Source organism: Oryx dammah, unplaced genomic scaffold (genome assembly GCF_014754425.2).
Source record: "Oryx dammah isolate SB20612 unplaced genomic scaffold, SCBI_Odam_1.1 HiC_scaffold_29, whole genome shotgun sequence".
NCBI classification, from domain to species: domain Eukaryota; kingdom Metazoa; phylum Chordata; class Mammalia; order Artiodactyla; family Bovidae; genus Oryx; species Oryx dammah.
The window spans coordinates 37,428,734-37,446,911 of NW_024070213.1; the positions used below are offsets into that span (position 1 = coordinate 37,428,734).

The window sequence follows — 18,178 nt, forward strand, 5'->3', positions numbered from 1 at the left end:
ATAGATAGATAGATAGATAGATAGATAGATAGATAGATAGATAGATATGGTAGTTACTTTGTGTTTTCTCCAGTAGATCTATAATTTTACTTAAGGTGTATTTTATGTAGGGTGCTTCTTTCAAATGATTATCCTGAGTATTTTGGCTCAAACAAGCTCAAAAATATTTTATTATAGTATACTTCAGAATTAAGAAATGAAGTTCAGAAATGAATTTTCTAATCCTTGCATTGTCATTTTTAGCTATTGTATCATCTTTTACTAGTTCTTGTTGGACCCTTGGAGAAATGTGGCCTCTTTGTAGTTTAGTTGCTAAATCTTGTCCAGTTCTTTGTGACCCCATGCACTGTAGCCCACCAGGCTCCCCTGTTCATGGAGTTTCTCAGACAAGAGTACTAGAGAGGACTGTCATTTCCTTCTGCTGGGAATCTTCCCAACTCAGGGACTGAACCCACGTCTCCTGTATTGGCAGGTGGACTCCTTACCACTGTGCCACAAGAGAAGCATCAGAGAAACGTGGCCTACTTATAGTTAATTACTTACTGATTTCCGTTAGTCTATTATCTTAACTGTTCATTTTAAGAAGAAATCACTTTCAGTATAATTGACGACTCTTAAAAATTTCTTCTATAGTTTAATTATGGTAATTTTTACTTGTTCCAGTTTTGCTATGTTTACCCTCATTTCAAAGCCTAAATTGAATATTTTCAGTCTCAAGTGAGAATTGTACTTACCGTTTTTGTGTCTAATTATTTGCATGGTTAAACATTTTATCATGTGTGTTTTATAAAGAGTATTAGGTGTTATTTCTGACTTCATGAAATTCTGTGTGCATTTAGACTTTCAAAGAATATAACATTAAAGTCTTAGTTATTATATATCATATGCTAGGCTTACTGATTTATTAGTCAAATGATTTCCACAAATTCATAGGATACCAACAATTTTTCATCATGGTGTCATGATTTATATTGCAGTTTAGATTTGTTTTTAAAGAAAAATCACATTTTTCTTGTAATTTTTCTTATTGTAACTTTTCCTATCTTGTAAATTAAGATAAAAGCATTAAAATTAAAAATAGAAATCATAGATTATCTTAACTTTGTTTGGTCACTTACTCCCAACTTAGATTATCTACCTGAAAGCTATTTAAATCAGAACAACTTTGAATGACATAGATATGCTTTAAAATACTGAGTATCAGAAATTGGTTCATATTTAAAGGAGGCTCTTATGTAAATAGTTCTAAATCTGAGAAAATATCTTATTTGCCTTTAGTAACTGAGGAGAAATCTGTGTGAATGGGAATACGTATGTTTCACTTTCCCTGAGAGCGCTGTTCAAAACAACTATCTGGCTTATCTATATTGAAGGTGTTGAGGCCATAGAGGTCAAATTTTCTCAACAAAACTTCATTCAAACTCCAAGTTTGAATAATGATAATTTGATGAAGACTCTGTGTGCTTTTTTACTAGTATAGAATAAAAATGAAGACATGAACTCCGTATTCTTTAACAGTAGCTATCACAAGAATATTCCTTTGACTACTTTCAGAGATTTATTATTTTTTTTTGAATCTGTAGCAAAATCTTAGGATGAAACTACTGATCTTTCAATTTCTTTAACAGTACTTTACTAGAAACACAGATATTCTGTTAGGATAATTTTTCATCAGGCAGACATCAGTTATAATCTGATTACTCTCACTGTAAGCTAATAATAATTTTAATGAGTATATTTTCCAAGTTTAATTTTGGAAAAGAACATTTTATCATTTTCTGATTCACTTCATATTTGGAATATCTTTCAAATTAGATTTCATGTCATCTACTATACTGAATTTGGGGATGAAAAAAGTATGTCTTGACTGATGAAAGAAATGGGAATTCAGATTTTTTGGCTCCTAAGCCCTCATTTTAGCCAGCTTTCTTATTTCCCCTGGTAACTACTTCAAATGAATTCCACCAGCTGTTCTCCGTGTTGATAGGTTATCTATCTCAGAGCCATAGTCTTAATGAAGTTAACTTTCCTTGTAGCATCAGAGGCTCCTTGAAATGCTTGACACAGAGAAAGAACTGTTAAAAGAAAAAATAAAGGAAGCTTTGTCTCAGCAATCTCAAGAACAGAAGGTAATATTTTAATTTTGCTTAGAGTGTGGAAAGAATGTTCTGTTGCCTCAAATAATACTGTAATGTCTAACTGTCTTATCATTTACAGGAAATATTGGAAAAATGTTTGGAGGAAGAAAGGCAAAAAAATAAAGAAGCATTAATATCTGCTGCAAAGGTATTTCTATTTGCAAAGTTTATTGTGAAGTTTAATTCCAATACTTTTTATTAGTTCAATTGTTTTTATGTTTACCCCACCTCAAAGCCTAAAGTGAATGTTGTTGGTCTCAAGTAAGAATTGTTTTTGTTATATTTATGCCTAAGTGTTTACCTGGTATAGACCCATCAGTAATAAATTTCTTTGTAAGTAAGTGGAATTAATAAACTGAGTTTATTAATGGTGTAGTCAGTGCACTTTTAAAATATTTCATTCCAGAAAGTTGAAAATTTTTTTCCTCTTCTGCTGTTTGTATTTTTATTAAACATACATTATATAAGATAATGATATTGAAATGCTTTATATTTAGATTATCAATCATATGTTAAAAACAATATATCTACATAGGCGCAACAACATCCACTTGGTATTTGACAGGTATCACACAAGTATTGAGTATATGTGTTTATTTGTATGTACATATGTGTTTATCAAGGTGTATGATTTTTAAAGCCAATTTTGAAATAAATCATCTAGGTAGTATATGCATAGATTTTAAATATATGTGTGCTAATGTATACATATGTTGACCTGAAATACACCATCAGATATTTGTCCAACAAAAGTACGTTTTTTCATTATTATGAGAGAATTTCAATTTAGGGTCTGCTAGCATGGCAGTTGGCAGTTAAGTTCAGTTCAGTCGCTCAGTCGTGTCCAACTCTTTGCGACCCCATGAATCGCAGCACACCAGGCCTCCCTGTCCATCACCAACTCCCGGAGATCACTCAGATTCACGTCCATCAAGTCAGTGATGCCATCCAGCCATCTCATCCTCTGTCGTCCCCTTCTCCTCCTGCCCCCAATCCCTCCCAGCATCAGAGTCTTTTCCAATGAGTCAACTCTTTGCGTGAGGTGGCCAAAGTACTGGAGTTTCAGCTTTAGCATCATTCCCTCCAAAGAAATCCCAGGGCTGATCTCCTTCAGAATGGACTGGTTGGATCTCCTTGCAGTTCAAGGGACTCTCAAGAGTCTTCTCCAACACCACAGTTCAAAAGCATCAATTCTTCGGCACTCAGCCTTCTTCACAGTCCAAGCCACATACAAATTCCCTTGTGGCAATAAGAACACTTTAATAGAGAGGAAAGGAAGTTGTAAGGGTTGCAGGAAATAGAGAGTTCATGGCTTGTCGTTGGCTGAGTCCCTGGCAGGAAAGAAGAAGGGGTCTTTCTTCTTCCTCTTGGGCTCTACTATAGTTGCAGGGTGTGACGGCTCCCCCTTAAAGGGGTCTTCTGACACTATTTAATTGATGTTTCTGTTTCTGAGGTTTTTTTACATTTTCCCTTTTGATCAAGATCTTTCTCTGAAAATATCACAGATTAAGAACCAGGGTTTCTGGTTTCAGCAAATTTTGTCCATCATTGTCAGAAGGAAAGTGGTGCAGTTTGGAACTATTGCAGTTGCATTCAAGTAAGAAGGAGGGGTAGGAGGGAGACATCTTAGGCAGTTTTTGTCTAAAGTCCACATGTTATCAAGATTGTAGACATCAGAGATCATCTGAAGTGTTATATCATCATCAAGGGTTTGGTGACAAACTTCTAACAAGCCTGGTCTAGGTATCTAGGGAAAGCTATCTCATCAGATGTCATTGACTTCATTTCCAGGAAGTCTTTACTTTCAGGTCACCAGATGATATGCATGACCAGTTGGGGTTCCATGCTTTCTTAAGCTGTGTACTGGAATCCAAGAGTCTATTCCTTGGAGTTTGATAGTGCAGAGGCTAGTTATCAGTGCCTGATAGGGGCCTCTCCAGTGAGGTGGAAGAGCATTCTTCTGGAAGTATGTCTTCCAGTAGGCAAATCTCCAGGTGCAAGTTATGATGCTTAAGGTCATCCTCTCTCAAGGGTATGTTGTGCAAAGGTTTCCTCTACCAAAGCCTAGTTGTTCTTCATGGAAACATGTTCTTCATGGAAACAACCAGGCCTTTGCAATATTGGAGTATCTCCCCTTTTGTCAGTTGAGTCCAAAAAGGCAGGAGCCAAGTGCATTGGATGTCTTGTGACTGTCTTGGAGGGTGAGAGTTTATTGTGATATTTGGAATGATTTAATTGTGCTATGCGAACTCTTTGGTCCTGCATGCCATAACTGAAGATCCCGTATGCCACAACAAGATCAAAGGCCCCACATGTTGTAACTTAGACCAGGTACAGCAAAGTAAATAAATAAATATTTTTTAAGAGGGGTGAGCATTATATGAGTTCCAAAAGGGGTGGACCTGGGATTTAGAAAGAAATTTTGCTAACTGAATCTCAATATGCTATGAGTATATTCAGCTAAGCCAGAGGGATTGAGGGTGGTAAGCACAGTGAACGGCCTACTTTCTCTACCTTGCTTAGATTGAAGAAAGCAAGAAAACCTGATTTTGCAATAAGGAACTCATGGTCTGAGCCGTAGTCAGCTCCAGGTGTTAATTTTGCTGACTGTATAGAGCTTCTCCATCTTTGACTGTAAAGAATATAATCAGTCTGATTTTGGCATTGATTGTCTGGTGATGTCCATGTGTAGGGGTTTCCCTGGTGGCTCAGCCAGTAAAGAATACATCTGTAATCAGGAGACCTGACTTTGATCCCTGGGTCAAGAAGATTCCCTAGAGAAAGAAATGGCTCCCTACTCCAGTATTCTTGCCTGGAGAATTCCATGAACAGAGGAGCCTGGTGGGCTAGAGTCCAAGGGGTTGCAAAGAGTTGTAGGACTGAGGGGCTAACACTTCGGTGTCCATGTGTCGAGTTATCTGTGTTGTTGCAAAAGGCTCTTTGCTATGATCAGTGTGTTCTCTTGACAAACTCTTAATTAGCCTTTACCCTGCTTCGTTCTGTACTCCAAGGCCACATTTACCTGTTGCTCCAAGTATCTCTTGAGTTCTTACTCTTACATTTCAGTCCCCTATGATGAAAAGGATATCTCTTTTTGGTGTTAGTTCTAGAACATCTTGTAGATCTTCATAAAACTGGCCAACTACAGCTTCTTCAGCATTAGTGGTCAGGGCATAGACTTAGATTACTATGATGTTGAATGGCTTGCCTTGGAAATGAACCAAGATCATTCTGTCATTTTTGAGATTGAACCCAAGTACTGCATTTTGGACTTTTTGTTGGCTATGACGGCTACTCCATTTCTTTTAAAGGATTCTTACCCACAGTAGTAGATGGTGCTCTGAATTAAATTCGTCATTCTCATCCATTTTAGTTCACTGATTCCTAATATGTCAATGTTCACTCTTGCCATCTCCTCCTTGACCACATCTAATTTACCTTGATTCACAGACCTGACATTCCAGGTTCTTATGTGATGTTCTTTTTTTTTTTTTAAACAGCTTCAGATTTACTTTTACCACCAGGACCATCCCCAGCTGAGTATCATTCCTCTTTTGGCCCAACCTCTTAATTATTTCTGGAACTATTAATAATTGCCCTTCACTCTCCCCCAGTAGTGTATTGGACACCTTCCAACCTGGAGGATTTATCTTCTGGTGTCATATCTTTTTGCCTTTTCATACTGTTCATGGGGTTCTCACAGCAAGAATATTGGAGTGGTTTGCCATTCCCTCCTCCAGTGGACCACATTTTTTCAAAACTCTTCACTATAACCCATCCATCTTTGGTGTTCATGAAGTTCATTGAGTTACACAAGCCCCTTCACCATGACAAGGCTGTGATCCATTTGTTGGATGATATAGAGAGCAAATGAATTCCAGAAAAACATCTATTTCTTTTCACTGACTACACTAAAGTCTTTGACTGTGTGGATCACAACAAACTAGAAAATTCTTAAAGAGATGAGAATAGCAGACCACTTTACCTGTCCCCTGAGAAACCTGTATGCAGGTCAAGAAGCAATGGACCTGGACATGGTACAACTGACTGGTTCATGGAAAAGGAGAAGACAAGGCTATATATTGTCATCTTGCTTATTTAACTTACATGCAAAATGCCAGGGTAGATGAAGCACAAGCTGGATTCAAGATTGCTGGGAGAAACAGCAATAACCTCCAGTCATGCAGAAGATGCGGCTCTAATGGGAGAGTGAGGAGGCACTAAAGAGCCTCTTGATGAGGTGGAAATGGGACAGTTACAAAGCTGGCTTGAAACTCAACATGAAAAAACTAAGACCATGGCATCCAGTCCCATCACTTCATGGCAAATAGAAGGAGGAAAAGTGGAAACAGTGACAGATTTTCTTTTCTTGGGCTCTAAAATCACTGCATACAGTGACTACAGCCATGAAATTAAGATACTTGCTCCTTGGAAGAAAGCTATGACAAACCTAGACAGTGTATTAAAAAGTGAGGACATCACTTTACTGACAAAAGTCCATATAATCAAAGCTATGGTTTTTCTAGTAGTCACATGTGGATGTGAGAGGCGGACCATACATAAAGAAGGCTGAGGGTTGAAGAACTGTTGCTTTTGATTATGGTGCTGGAGAAGACTCTTGAGAGTCCCTTGGACTTCAAGGAGATCAAACCAGTCAATCCTAAAGGAAATAATTCTAAATATTCACTGAAAGGACTGATTCTGAACCTGAAGCTCCAGTACTTTGGCCACCTGATGTAAAGAGCCAACTCATTGGAAAATACCCTGATGCTGGGAAAGATTGAAGGCAAAAGGAGAAGGTTGCAGCAGAGAATGAGATGATGGACTCAATGGGCATGAGTTTGGACAAACTCCAGCACATAGTGAAGGACAGAGAAGCCTGGCATGCTGCAGTCCATCAAGTCGCAAAGGGTTGGACATGGCTTAGTGACTAAATAGCAACAAACAACAAGCACAGTGAAAATGTTTTAAAACCAGCCAAACATCACAAACTTGTTGAAGTGCATAGCCAGTAAAATGGATTTCTAGATCACTCTGATGTTGGAAATGAGCTCCTCAGGTAGGGACAAACTTTTCTAAAAGTACGTTAGCCACAGAAGAGAGAATATCCTGTCTGTGAGGGGAGGCTTCTTTCAGTCCACTCTGAAATCTATAGACCATGAATAAAAGAAGTTCATTAGAGATCCTCACTATTTGAACCACAGCAAGAGCTGCATTATAGTAATGAGATGGAACCCTGAGACTATGTATGCCTTTGTTGTTGGTTAAGACAGGAAGCGATTCATCCTCAATCATGAAAAATATTTCTCCAAGCCAACTGAAAGGGAGGACTGGGAAGACACCCTGTAGTTCCTCAAAACCCTGCAACTGAGAATTGAAAGGACAAGGGAAAGGCTGATTAGAGGATCGAAAACACTCAAAATACTTAAATTTGTAACAGTCTTTTCCAGTGGCCTGGCTCTTTGCAATTATAGCAGAAACTGGGAAGGTTTTGGTTTCATTTAGAAGTCTTCATTTGCTGGATTTGAAGATTAGGAAACCTGGTATTCTTCTTTTCCAGTGACTCATCTAGAGTGTGAGAGAGCTGGTTTGCTAGATTAATTAAGTCTGAAGTAGACATAGTTTTCCATTCCATCCTCCTTCTTTTTACTAGATGGAAAGAAAGAAGTCCCAGTTCAGCCTATTAATATTACAGAATTCAAAGCTGCCTGGGTGGAATCAACATCTGAAGGATGACCAGAATTTTCTTAAAAGCATTCTGAAGTTGATTATAGTAGTCATAAAAAGGGTCATCCAATTTTTGTGTGCAATCCTGAATTCTGTTTCAATCGACAGGTTTTGGAAAAGCCCCAGGAATTGCTCGATGAAGTCATCTAATGATTGCCTGACCTTTCAGGATTTTCCCAGTTAACGGTTTTCATCCTATGCTGGGCCTGGCCTTAACCAACAAGCATATGAACTAGCTGACATGAGTCAGAGGAACACTGTTGATAAGTTTGAATGATGGTATTAAATTCCTCAGCAAATGTATGAGGATCTTCAGTTTACTTTGAGAAAATATTTTATTATGACTTGCAGTTCAGGTTTAGTTCAGAGAATATAAGAAATTAAAGGTTTAACTTCTGGATCCTCGGAAGGCTTAGTTTTATAAGAAAAGTTCTGAATATTTCAGAGGAAAATGGGGTGGGAAGAGTTTTAGAAAAAAGGGTAAGTTTGATAGGATAATTACTATGGGATATAGAGGAGGCATCAAGGGCATAGAAAAGTGGGAGGAAGACAGTGCCAGAGGCAGAGTCTGGTGGGCAAGAAGATCCAAGGATGAGAAAGATAGTGCTGGGGAAACCAAGGAAGAAGAGCCTGAGGCTTTTGGAACCATTTCATCTTTCTTTAATTGTTTGTTTGCCTCAGTTAATCTTAAAATCTTATTTTGCAGAAAGGCTATTTTCAGCTTTGGATAATGGTGAGAAGTCTTAAGATACCAATCAAAACAGGCATGCCACTCTGTTCTGAAAGGTTTTGAACTGTTGTGATCTAATTCAGTTTTAAGGAAATTAAGTTTAGGAATTTCAAAACTTCCCCATAATGGCCACTGATATTCTAACTTGTCTTTAGTCAGGTCAGTTTTTCTTTTTTTCTTCTCTTTTTTTCAAAAAATGAGCATGAGGAGGATTAGAACTATTGTTTTTAAAGATCAGTTTAGCTGGAGTCCCTGTAGGGAGAGTGACCTCAAAATACTTAGATAAGTGGTATCTCATTTCTCAGAGGATTTTCTCTAGATTAAAAGGATAATTTCAAACAGTTTAACAGCTTGCAGCTCAAACAGCTTGTAAGCTATCACCAGTCAGTTCTAAGGAGACAGCGTGGCCCTGGAAGAACCAGGCCAAAGGCCTTTTCAGTCAATTTCCAGAGAACAGTCCCTTCAAAGAATTGGCCAAAGGATGAAAAACAGATACAGTTTCAGTGAAGAAGTCACTATTCCCAAAGGAACGGACTAAAGGCATTTCCAGCCAGCTTCAATGGAAACAGTCTGAACTCAAAATCAGACTGAAGCACCAAATGCATGCAGAACAAGGCCTTTAGCAGAAATGCAAAACCTTAAAACAGAGTCAATAAAACCTGGAGAGCCTCAAACACAAAGAGGGCATGAACTTAGGATCTAGGAGAAAAGTGTACCTGCAAAACTCCAATCAATGAGAAAGCAGTGAGTGACAGTGGGTTCCACATCTGTTCAGTAGCCCCAGAGCCTTCAGGCATCTTCTCTCATCCCTATGCAGGCCACCAACATGTTGACCTAAAATAAATAGAATGCCAGATATTTCTCCAGCAATGATGCATCTGTTCAGGATTGTCAGGGAATTGCAATTAAGGGTCTACAACCATATTGTGAGCCATGTGCAAGTCCCCATACGGGCAGGGAGGAAGAAGAAAGGGAAGTTGGGAGGGCCATGGTGAACAGAGTCCATGGCATTTCATTGGCTGAGTTCTCACCGGGAAAGTAGAGGAGTCTTGCTTCTTCCTGCTGGGCTCTGCCACGTCACAACATGTTCTATCTTACGGTCTCCTGACACTATTTAATTGAAGTTTCTGTTTACTAATTTTTTTTTTAACACAAATAGAGCACTGAGTGTTGCATTTGAGATTTATATTTAAATTTAGCAAACAAATGTTGAAAGTCTCCTATGTACAAATCACTATGCTGGGGTGGATGTTCAAGGATGACTATGATTGTGTCTTTTTCTTAAAGAATTTACAATCAGATTAGAAAACCTTCCTTATATACTAATAAGGTAAAAAGGAACACATTAAATTATTACGAGTGCATAGATTGTGTTTCCATGTCGCAGTAGTTTTTAATGGTAAATTTCTTTTGAACTGAGCCTTGAAGGATGACTAACATTCTGAATAGTGAGTTGGAATTTTATTCCATAGAGAAGTAGAGACACATTGAAATTTCCAAGTATAGGTGGGTCATAATGGTAACTGATATTAATTTGGGGGAAACTGTAGCAAGAAAGGCCAAACCCTGAGAAGGAATTAACAGAATGTATATGAAGTCTGGGTAAGAGATAGTGAATGGCAGAAAGAACTCAAGTAGCAGTAGTAACTTGGAAAGTAATGAAATAGCCAAATTCTGGAAATAGAAGATGGAATCAACAGTTTGGTATGGATGATACAGGAGTTGGCCAAGTTGTGAACTCCCAGAGTATTCCTTCAGATCCAGAGAAAGGAAGAAGTTCCAAAGAATTGAAAACACTCAGCAGGATGCATAGAAGAATATATGTAGCATGCTGTCATGCAAACCAGGAAAAGAGAGGGCTTTACAAAATCAGAAATAATCAACTATGTAGAACATTGCTTGAGGTCATGAAAATAAGGATTAAAACAAAGAACGAAAAATACCATTTGGTTTAAACAACATGGAAGGCATTGGTGTATACAGTAAGAGAGTGATGAGAAAGAATTGTGAAATAAAGCAGGAGTTAAAAAAATGATGACTGTCAGCTTTAATGGCTTTTGTGAGCTGAAAGCAAGAGAAAAAGTGGTAACTCTCTCAGGAGTGGGAGGCCCATGGACTTTACTGTGTACCAAAATATGATGATTTTCTTGAGGAAAATTCTTAGGCAGCTGTTTGAGTTGCATCCAAAATGGGCTCTTTTTTCATAGAACACCATTTTACTGAATTACTAGGGTTATACAGACTTTAGTATGTGGCAGACACTTTCTCCAAAATAAGCAGAATGAGCCCAACACCTTAAGGGGAAAAAAAAAACCCCAAAACTGACAGTTTTTGTTGCCAATGATAAAATTAGAGATTTAAAACAAAAATTAGAAATTTGGAAGATTTATTTCTACTTTTTAATACTTAAAGACTGTTCTAATGAGATTGATGGTAATATGAAAAATATGACTGGTTTGGTTATAATATTGAAAAATGTGTCAACATCTGAAAGAGATGCATAACTCATTGAATCAATGTTTTCCAAATAAAAAATGTTTAAAAAATCATCTGTAAAGAATTCATTCAGAAGGTAAGAAAAGATTGTAATGTAACAGTACAAGAAGTTCATTGATGTGATTTTATTTTCCTTATTGCAACTTACCTTTAAGAACTACTCTTTGTTAAGTTTTGGTGTGAAATCAGAAAGAATATTCACAGTGATCTCAACTGGATACATTTAGTATGTATAAAATACATTTTATTTTCTACTTCATATCTTTGTGAGGCTGGGTTGTTCTTACACACTTCAGCAAAAAAAATCATGGCAGATTTAATACAGAACTCATATGAGAATCTAAGCTTTCTTCTATTAAGTCAGATAGTCACGAAGTTTGCAGATATTCTTCTAACTTTTTAACTTTGGAAAATTAGTTATTTTCATAAAATTCATTATTAATATATATTTAATGTTATTAATTTTTAATTAATTAGTTAATACGTTTATCTTCTCCTGGTTTGCATATCTAAGGTGGAAAATCTTAATTGTATAACCCATGTATACAAAAGCTCTTAGAAGTCCTCTATACTTTTTAAGAGTGTAAAGAGGTCCTAAGGCAAAATAGTGTGAAAACTGCTACTTTAAATTAAGGCTTGGTTTCTCTGAAGTTTAGAAATACCATTGAAATAAGTTGGTTATTTGTGTAAAACCAAATAATTGATTTTATTTTACAGCAGTTATTGCATATGAATTAAAAAAAACAATGTCAGAAATAAACCCAGTAAGATCAAAGTTTTGTGTTTTTTAGGTTAACTCCAGTGTGTCTTATTCAAGGAATTACTGTGGTCACTCACTCGGATATTTTTGTTGTGGTCATTATTTGTTTTGAAGCTGGAGAAAGAAGTGGTGAAGGATGCAGTTTTAAAAGCTATAGAAGAAGAAAGAAAACATTTGGAAAATGTCCATGCTGAAGAAAGGGAGTTATGGAAGACTGAGCACGCAAAAGATCAAGAGGAAGTATCTCAGGCAATTCAAAAAGCTATACAAGAGCAGAGAAAAATTAGTCAGGTTAGTAAAATTAGCTCTTTATGAATATTTCCTTCCTTCTAAATTTTCTCAAAGTAACTTTACCATTATTTTATCTTAGTTAAAATCACCTTATTGGGCATAATTATTTTACTTTTGAGTTTAATATTTTAACTGAATAATTTTTAATATATCTGTACTTTTCACTTTTTAATGCTGATAATTTTGCCTTTTTAGTCTATTTTCAAATAAGTCAGAATCCAAATTTATGTTTAATCACTATAACTACATTGTCTCCTCTTTGATATGCTTGTTTTCCTTTTTCACAAACACACATATGCACATAAAATCAAAGAAAATAATATATATGTGTTGAAAACAGTTTAATTAGATTCATCTAATTTGTGTAGCTATATACCTGTGAAAGTGAAAAAGTCGCTCAATCGCATCCGACTCTTTGCGACCCCATGGGCAGTAGTCTGCACCAGGCTCCTCCATCCATGGGATTTTCTAGGCAAGAGTACTGGAGTGGGTTGCCATTTCCTTCTCCAGGGAATCTTCCCAACCCAGAGATGGAACCCAGGTCTCCCGCATTGTAGACAGATGCTTTACCGTCTGAACCCCCAGGGAAGTCCCGGTGGTAGCGAAAGTTACACCTGTAGTTGGTAGTAAAAATAGAACCTCACAAATAACCCCTGTAGTCTCATGAAATACACACACATCAACAAATATGGCCTACATTCAAAATATCTTTTGATTACATTAATGAAGTTAAAAATTCATTAGTTTAATTTTCTGTAATTGAATTTGCATGGTTCTGTTAATACTTGAATTTAGTCATCTCAGGTATGAGATAACTGAATAAATCTTTCCTCCAACAAACATAAAAAGCAAAAAATAACATTCATAGAAGTCTTTGTTTTACATGATTGTTCATTTGACCATGCTTTATAAATGTGACTGAAAGGACTTTTCAGCTTTTGAGAACAAAAACCCAGATTTTCTTATGACTTGTTAATTTTAATGAAGCGCTAGGAAACCGAGTGCTTCTAGTATCTAGGGTCAATGTTATAGTTTTTTTTTTTCTAATGTCACTTAAGTTTGTTCTCAAAAACACAAAATTACCCATTTATTATGAAAATTAAACAGATCTGTCAGTAATATCTATCTATGGTAAGAAAACAGTGTAACAGTAATGTGATAAATTTTATCTTTTTTTCTTTTCTTTTTTCCACTAGCATAATGATTATTTTCTAATTCTTTCTGTAACCTACGTTAGTGTCACAAATTTATACTGTATATATGTTTAATTATCTGTCAGTTCAGTTGGTTGGAATTCTATGCCACTAATGTCAAGATCATTGGTTAAATCCTAATTTGGAAGAGTTTACTTAAAACTTCTTTGTGACCACAGACCACTCCTTTATAACCTCACAAAGATGTGGGCTGTTAGTCACCATGAAATTGGGAAAGATGGCATGAATAAATCAGCACATGTTCATCACCCAGACTAAAAAACATAGAAGAGTACCCTCCTCTGTGAGTTTGTAAGTATTCTTGTCCATAAGAAACATTATAGTATATGATAGATGCTGAAATTTGTTCTCTATAGGCTCAGGGTACCATGAGGACAATCCAGTCATGTCATGAATAAATATATTGTGTTTCTTTTCTTACAAATGGATGCATATTTTGATAAAGAGAAAAAAAGTGTGTGAGTGTGTGTATATGTGTGTATAATCGCCTAGTAGCTGACAGTTGACTAGAGATCTACAACAGAAAGAACAAACAGTGTTGCCAGGTAGCTCCGATAAGTGATGCGGTCCTATCAAATGTGTTCCAAGTTTTCCTTAAACAGCTCACTACTTTTATTCTCACATGGTTGCAGAAAAGACAAAACCAATACAATATTGTAAAGTAAAAAAAATAAAATAAAATAAAAAGATAGGATGAGAAAAAAAAAACTACAGTGAAACAACTGGCATTCTCTTAGCCTCTTAAAGCTTCACAGCCCTATTCTAGAAAGTTGACAAATTACTTTTCTTGGGAAGCAGATGGAGCTTATATATCTGTTATGTACTTTACTTACTTAGACCAGCAGGATAAGCCAGTAAGTTGCCATGTTCAAACTTTGGTGTTTTATATTAATAATTGCAAAGACCGCCTGAAATGTTCCAGGGACTGTACTTATTTCTGAGGATACAGTAGTGAAGGAAAAAGAAAAAAATCCCCTTCCTTCTTGTAAAGAAAACTCACAGGAAACTATTAAAGGTGTAATAAAATGTGAAGTAGTGATCAGGGTCATGAAGAAAACTGAAGCTATCTAAGAAGCTAAAAGTGAGGGGACCAATGTATAAATAGTGTAATCAAGTAAGGACTTAAGGAGGTAGCATTTGAGCTGAGACCTGCGTTGAAGTGAGGAGTTTACTTTGAGACTAGCTAGGGGAAAAGAGTCAGAGAAGGCAATGGCACCCCACTCCAGTACTCTTGCCTAAAAAATCCCATGGATGGAGGAGCCTGGTAGGCTGCAGTCCATGGGATCGCTAAGAGTCGGACACAACTGAGTGACTTCACTTTCACTTTTCACTGTCATGCATTGGAGAAGGAAATGGCAACCCACTCAAGTGTTCTTGCCTGGAGACTCCCAGGGACAGGGGAGCCTGGTGGGCTGCTGTCTATGGGGTCGCACAGAGTCGGACACGACTGAAGCGACTTAGCAGCAGCAGCAGCAGGGAAAAAGAGTATTTCAGGCATGGAGAATAGCAAGTGTAAAGGCTTTGAAGCAGAAAGATGCTTGTGAAAGTGAAAGTTGCTTAGTCGTGCCTGCTGACTCTTTGCGACCCCATGAACTATACATACAGTCCATGAAATTCTTGAGGCCAGAATACTGGAGTGGGTAGCCGTTCCCCTCTCCAGGGGATCTCCTCAGCCCAGGGATTGAACCCAGATCTCCCACATTGCAGGCAGATTCTTTACCAGCTGAGCTACGAGGGAAGCCCAAGATTACTGGAGTGGGTAGCCTATCCCTTCTCTAGCAGATCTTCCTGACCCAGGAATGGAACCAGGGTGTCCTGCATTACAAGTGGACTCTTTACCAACTGAGCTACCAAGGAAAGATGCTTGGTGTAATTAAAACTGTATGGCGCTGCTATGGATATAGATAGATAGAATGACCAATAGAATAACATAGAATACAGAAAGAGACACAAGTTTTTTCTGTAATTTACAAATTTTTAATCTGGGTTCCATAGAAAGGGGCCCTAGACAGTCTGTGAATTTACTGAAATTATGCAAGATTTGTGTATATGTGCAGATTTTTCTGCAGAGATACGCTGTAGCATTTATTAGATTCTCAAGAGTATTGTACTGATTATCCAGACAAGATTAAAAATACAATCATTGTTTAGTATCTGTGAGGAAGTGATGCCAGGGCCCATCATTAATACCAAAATCTGCCAACTCTCAAGTTCTAAAATCAGACCTCACTACCACAGTTCTGCATCTGCAGATTCAAGCAGTCACTGTACGTGTTTACTGAAAAAAGTAATACACGTTTAAGTGGACTCGCAGTTTAAGGCTGGGTTAATCAGGAACAATTGTAATTGCAGCTGGCTGTAATTTTTTCCTGGACTTTTGTCTACTAATATGAATTTCAGATAAATTAAATATTTAAATCTAGAAATTTAATATGTTAGAAAGAAATTGGGCAGATATTGATACTCTTTGAAATGGAGAGTTCAAGCAGGACTTGAGATCATTAGTCTCTGCCAAATATTTTATCCAGAAAGGCAATGAGAATACTAGCAAAAATTGTCATAAAAGTTATAAAATGAAAGTTCCTAAATAGACAAGAAGCACAAAAATTATTCCTAGAGGATGGAGATATATTTTGATTCTCCAGTTTTTATCAACACAACATTGTAAGATATACAAAGAAACAGAAAGATGTGCTTATAAACAAGAACTACAGTCCTGCTAACAGTCTACAGAAACTGCATTAATGTTGGACTTAATAAACAAAGACTTTAATCTGCTATTTTAATGTACTAGTATTAGGAGATCCATTGTTAATCATATAAGGCAGAATTGAAATCCCATGTTTATCATAATGCAAAGGAAAAAGAAGTAAAAAAATGAGAAATATAGTGCTTTGAATTATTTTTTAGTTTAAAAACTGAATGGTGATATTTCTTGGTGAAAAGTATACATGGTTTGGTCTTCAGCTTTGAAAAGGCCTGCTAATTTAATGACATGCTTGAGCATATCTAAATGAAATTGTCGTATGTGGCCATGGTCTTTGAAGCCCATTAGAAAACATGGTTTTGTTCTCTTTCTTGGATCCATGAAAGCTGGAACTTGGTATGCTTTTCACATACCAAATTCTTTTTGGATAAGAGGTTTGCCGTTGTAAACTAGCCAAAATTTTATGCCCACCAGCCCTGAAGTCTTTCATCATTAATGAAGTTTGCTTCTTTTCTCTTCCCCTCACACATACCCTAGCCTTCCTTCTTGTAACTAATATGCCTAAAATATGGTCTGGGCCTCTGGGCATATCAGTATATAAAGTGTAGTCAAGCTTGTTCTGATTTTATTCTTTTACTGAAGGCTTTTGCTAATAGTAACCAAATGGAAAATAAAATTGATGCTAGAGCACAAAATTTTATGAATCTTCCATTTTAGGAAACCACTAATTTCCTGTTCCTCACACTTGTTGAAAATAATCCTCAATCTTAGTGTTGATAAATTTCTACCTGATAATCTCTATATGGATTATCAGAAAAATTAATATTATAATAGATATATAAGTCAGTGAGAGGTAGGTAGGTTAACTGTCACAAAATGAAAGTTGCTCAGTCATGTCTGACTCTTTGCGACCCCTTGGAATAGTCCATGGAATTTTCCGTGCCAGAATACTGGAGTGTGTAGCCTTTCCTTTCTCCATGGATTGAACCCAGGTCTCCCACCATTGCAGGAGGATTCTTTACCAGCTGAGCCACAGGGAAGCCCACCTGTCATAAAAGAGTATCCTAATTACAGAATAAACCACAATACATACATTCTTGGATTTGGTCTATGTACATTTTTTTCCTACCTTTGACAGGATGAAAATTCACATCAACCTCCAAGTTTGGAAAACATTGCATTCACACTTTAATACTGGCCTTTTAGGGGTTCACTGAACACAAACACAAACGAATTATGGAAATTTTTATTCTATCTTGAGAGAATGCTTCAGACTCTCAGTGGTCAGGACTCCAGTTGGGGTAACATTGGTTTTCACTATATTTCAAAATAAATGGTTTGAAATAAACTTAATTATCCTCTAAAAAAGAATAGAATTTAGATTGATGTTCATATTGCCTTGCCGTTTTCATAATAAGCTCACCACTAGTGAGTTTATCATCAACGTGTAAAGTTTTTCTCAACTAATGTGGCTAATAAGGTGACAGTGTGATTCATATGAGTATCATTGTAAGACTTTGATGTTCTTTATCTGTCTTCTGTCCATGTGTTTGTTGCTGTTTATTTTAGGTCATTAGCTTAAAAACTATTCTTATGGAACTGTTTCTTCATCTTTGCACAAAACAGTAAGATAGTGGTGATGATGGTATAGATGGTGATAATTCTAACGATATTGGCTATCTTTAATTCAGTTCTAACTATGAGGTACTTTTTAAATTGTTTTACATGTTTGATCTCACTTAAGCCTTAAAACCAACTTATGAGACAAAAACTATCACTCCCATTTTCACATATGCAGAAATTAAACCTCAAGAAGATTATTTAACTTGCTCAAGGCCATAGTAACTTAGATGAGGCAATAGGCCACGTTGAAAATCAGGCAGCCTTCCTCTAGAGGCCTTGTGACTTACTACTGTTCTCTCTCCCAGTGTGCTCATCCTAGAACAAATACAAATACATCTTATTTGTAATTAAATGTATAGGTAATTTTAGTAGGAAAACGTGAGGGAAATTTTTTATGTTTTTATTCATTCAGTAATATTTATTGACCATCTGCCATGTATTGGCACTTTTGGAAGCTATGAGCATATAGCGTTGAATAAGATACCCAAGGTC

At 36.7% G+C, this 18,178-nt stretch overlaps 1 protein-coding gene across 4 annotated transcripts in view; it reads left to right on the forward strand.

Moving 5' to 3' along the window:
* Positions 1–18,178, forward strand: part of CCDC91 (coiled-coil domain containing 91) — a 400,877-nt gene that overhangs the window by 290,409 nt on the left and 92,290 nt on the right. For all 4 annotated transcript variants that reach the window (XM_040234623.1, XM_040234619.1, XM_040234621.1 and 1 more), the window contains 3 exons: positions 2,037–2,129; positions 2,218–2,286; positions 11,966–12,142. In XM_040234623.1, the coding sequence (XP_040090557.1) occupies positions 2,037–2,129; positions 2,218–2,286; positions 11,966–12,142 (339 nt within the window). The remainder of the gene's footprint in view (positions 1–2,036; positions 2,130–2,217; positions 2,287–11,965; positions 12,143–18,178) is intronic.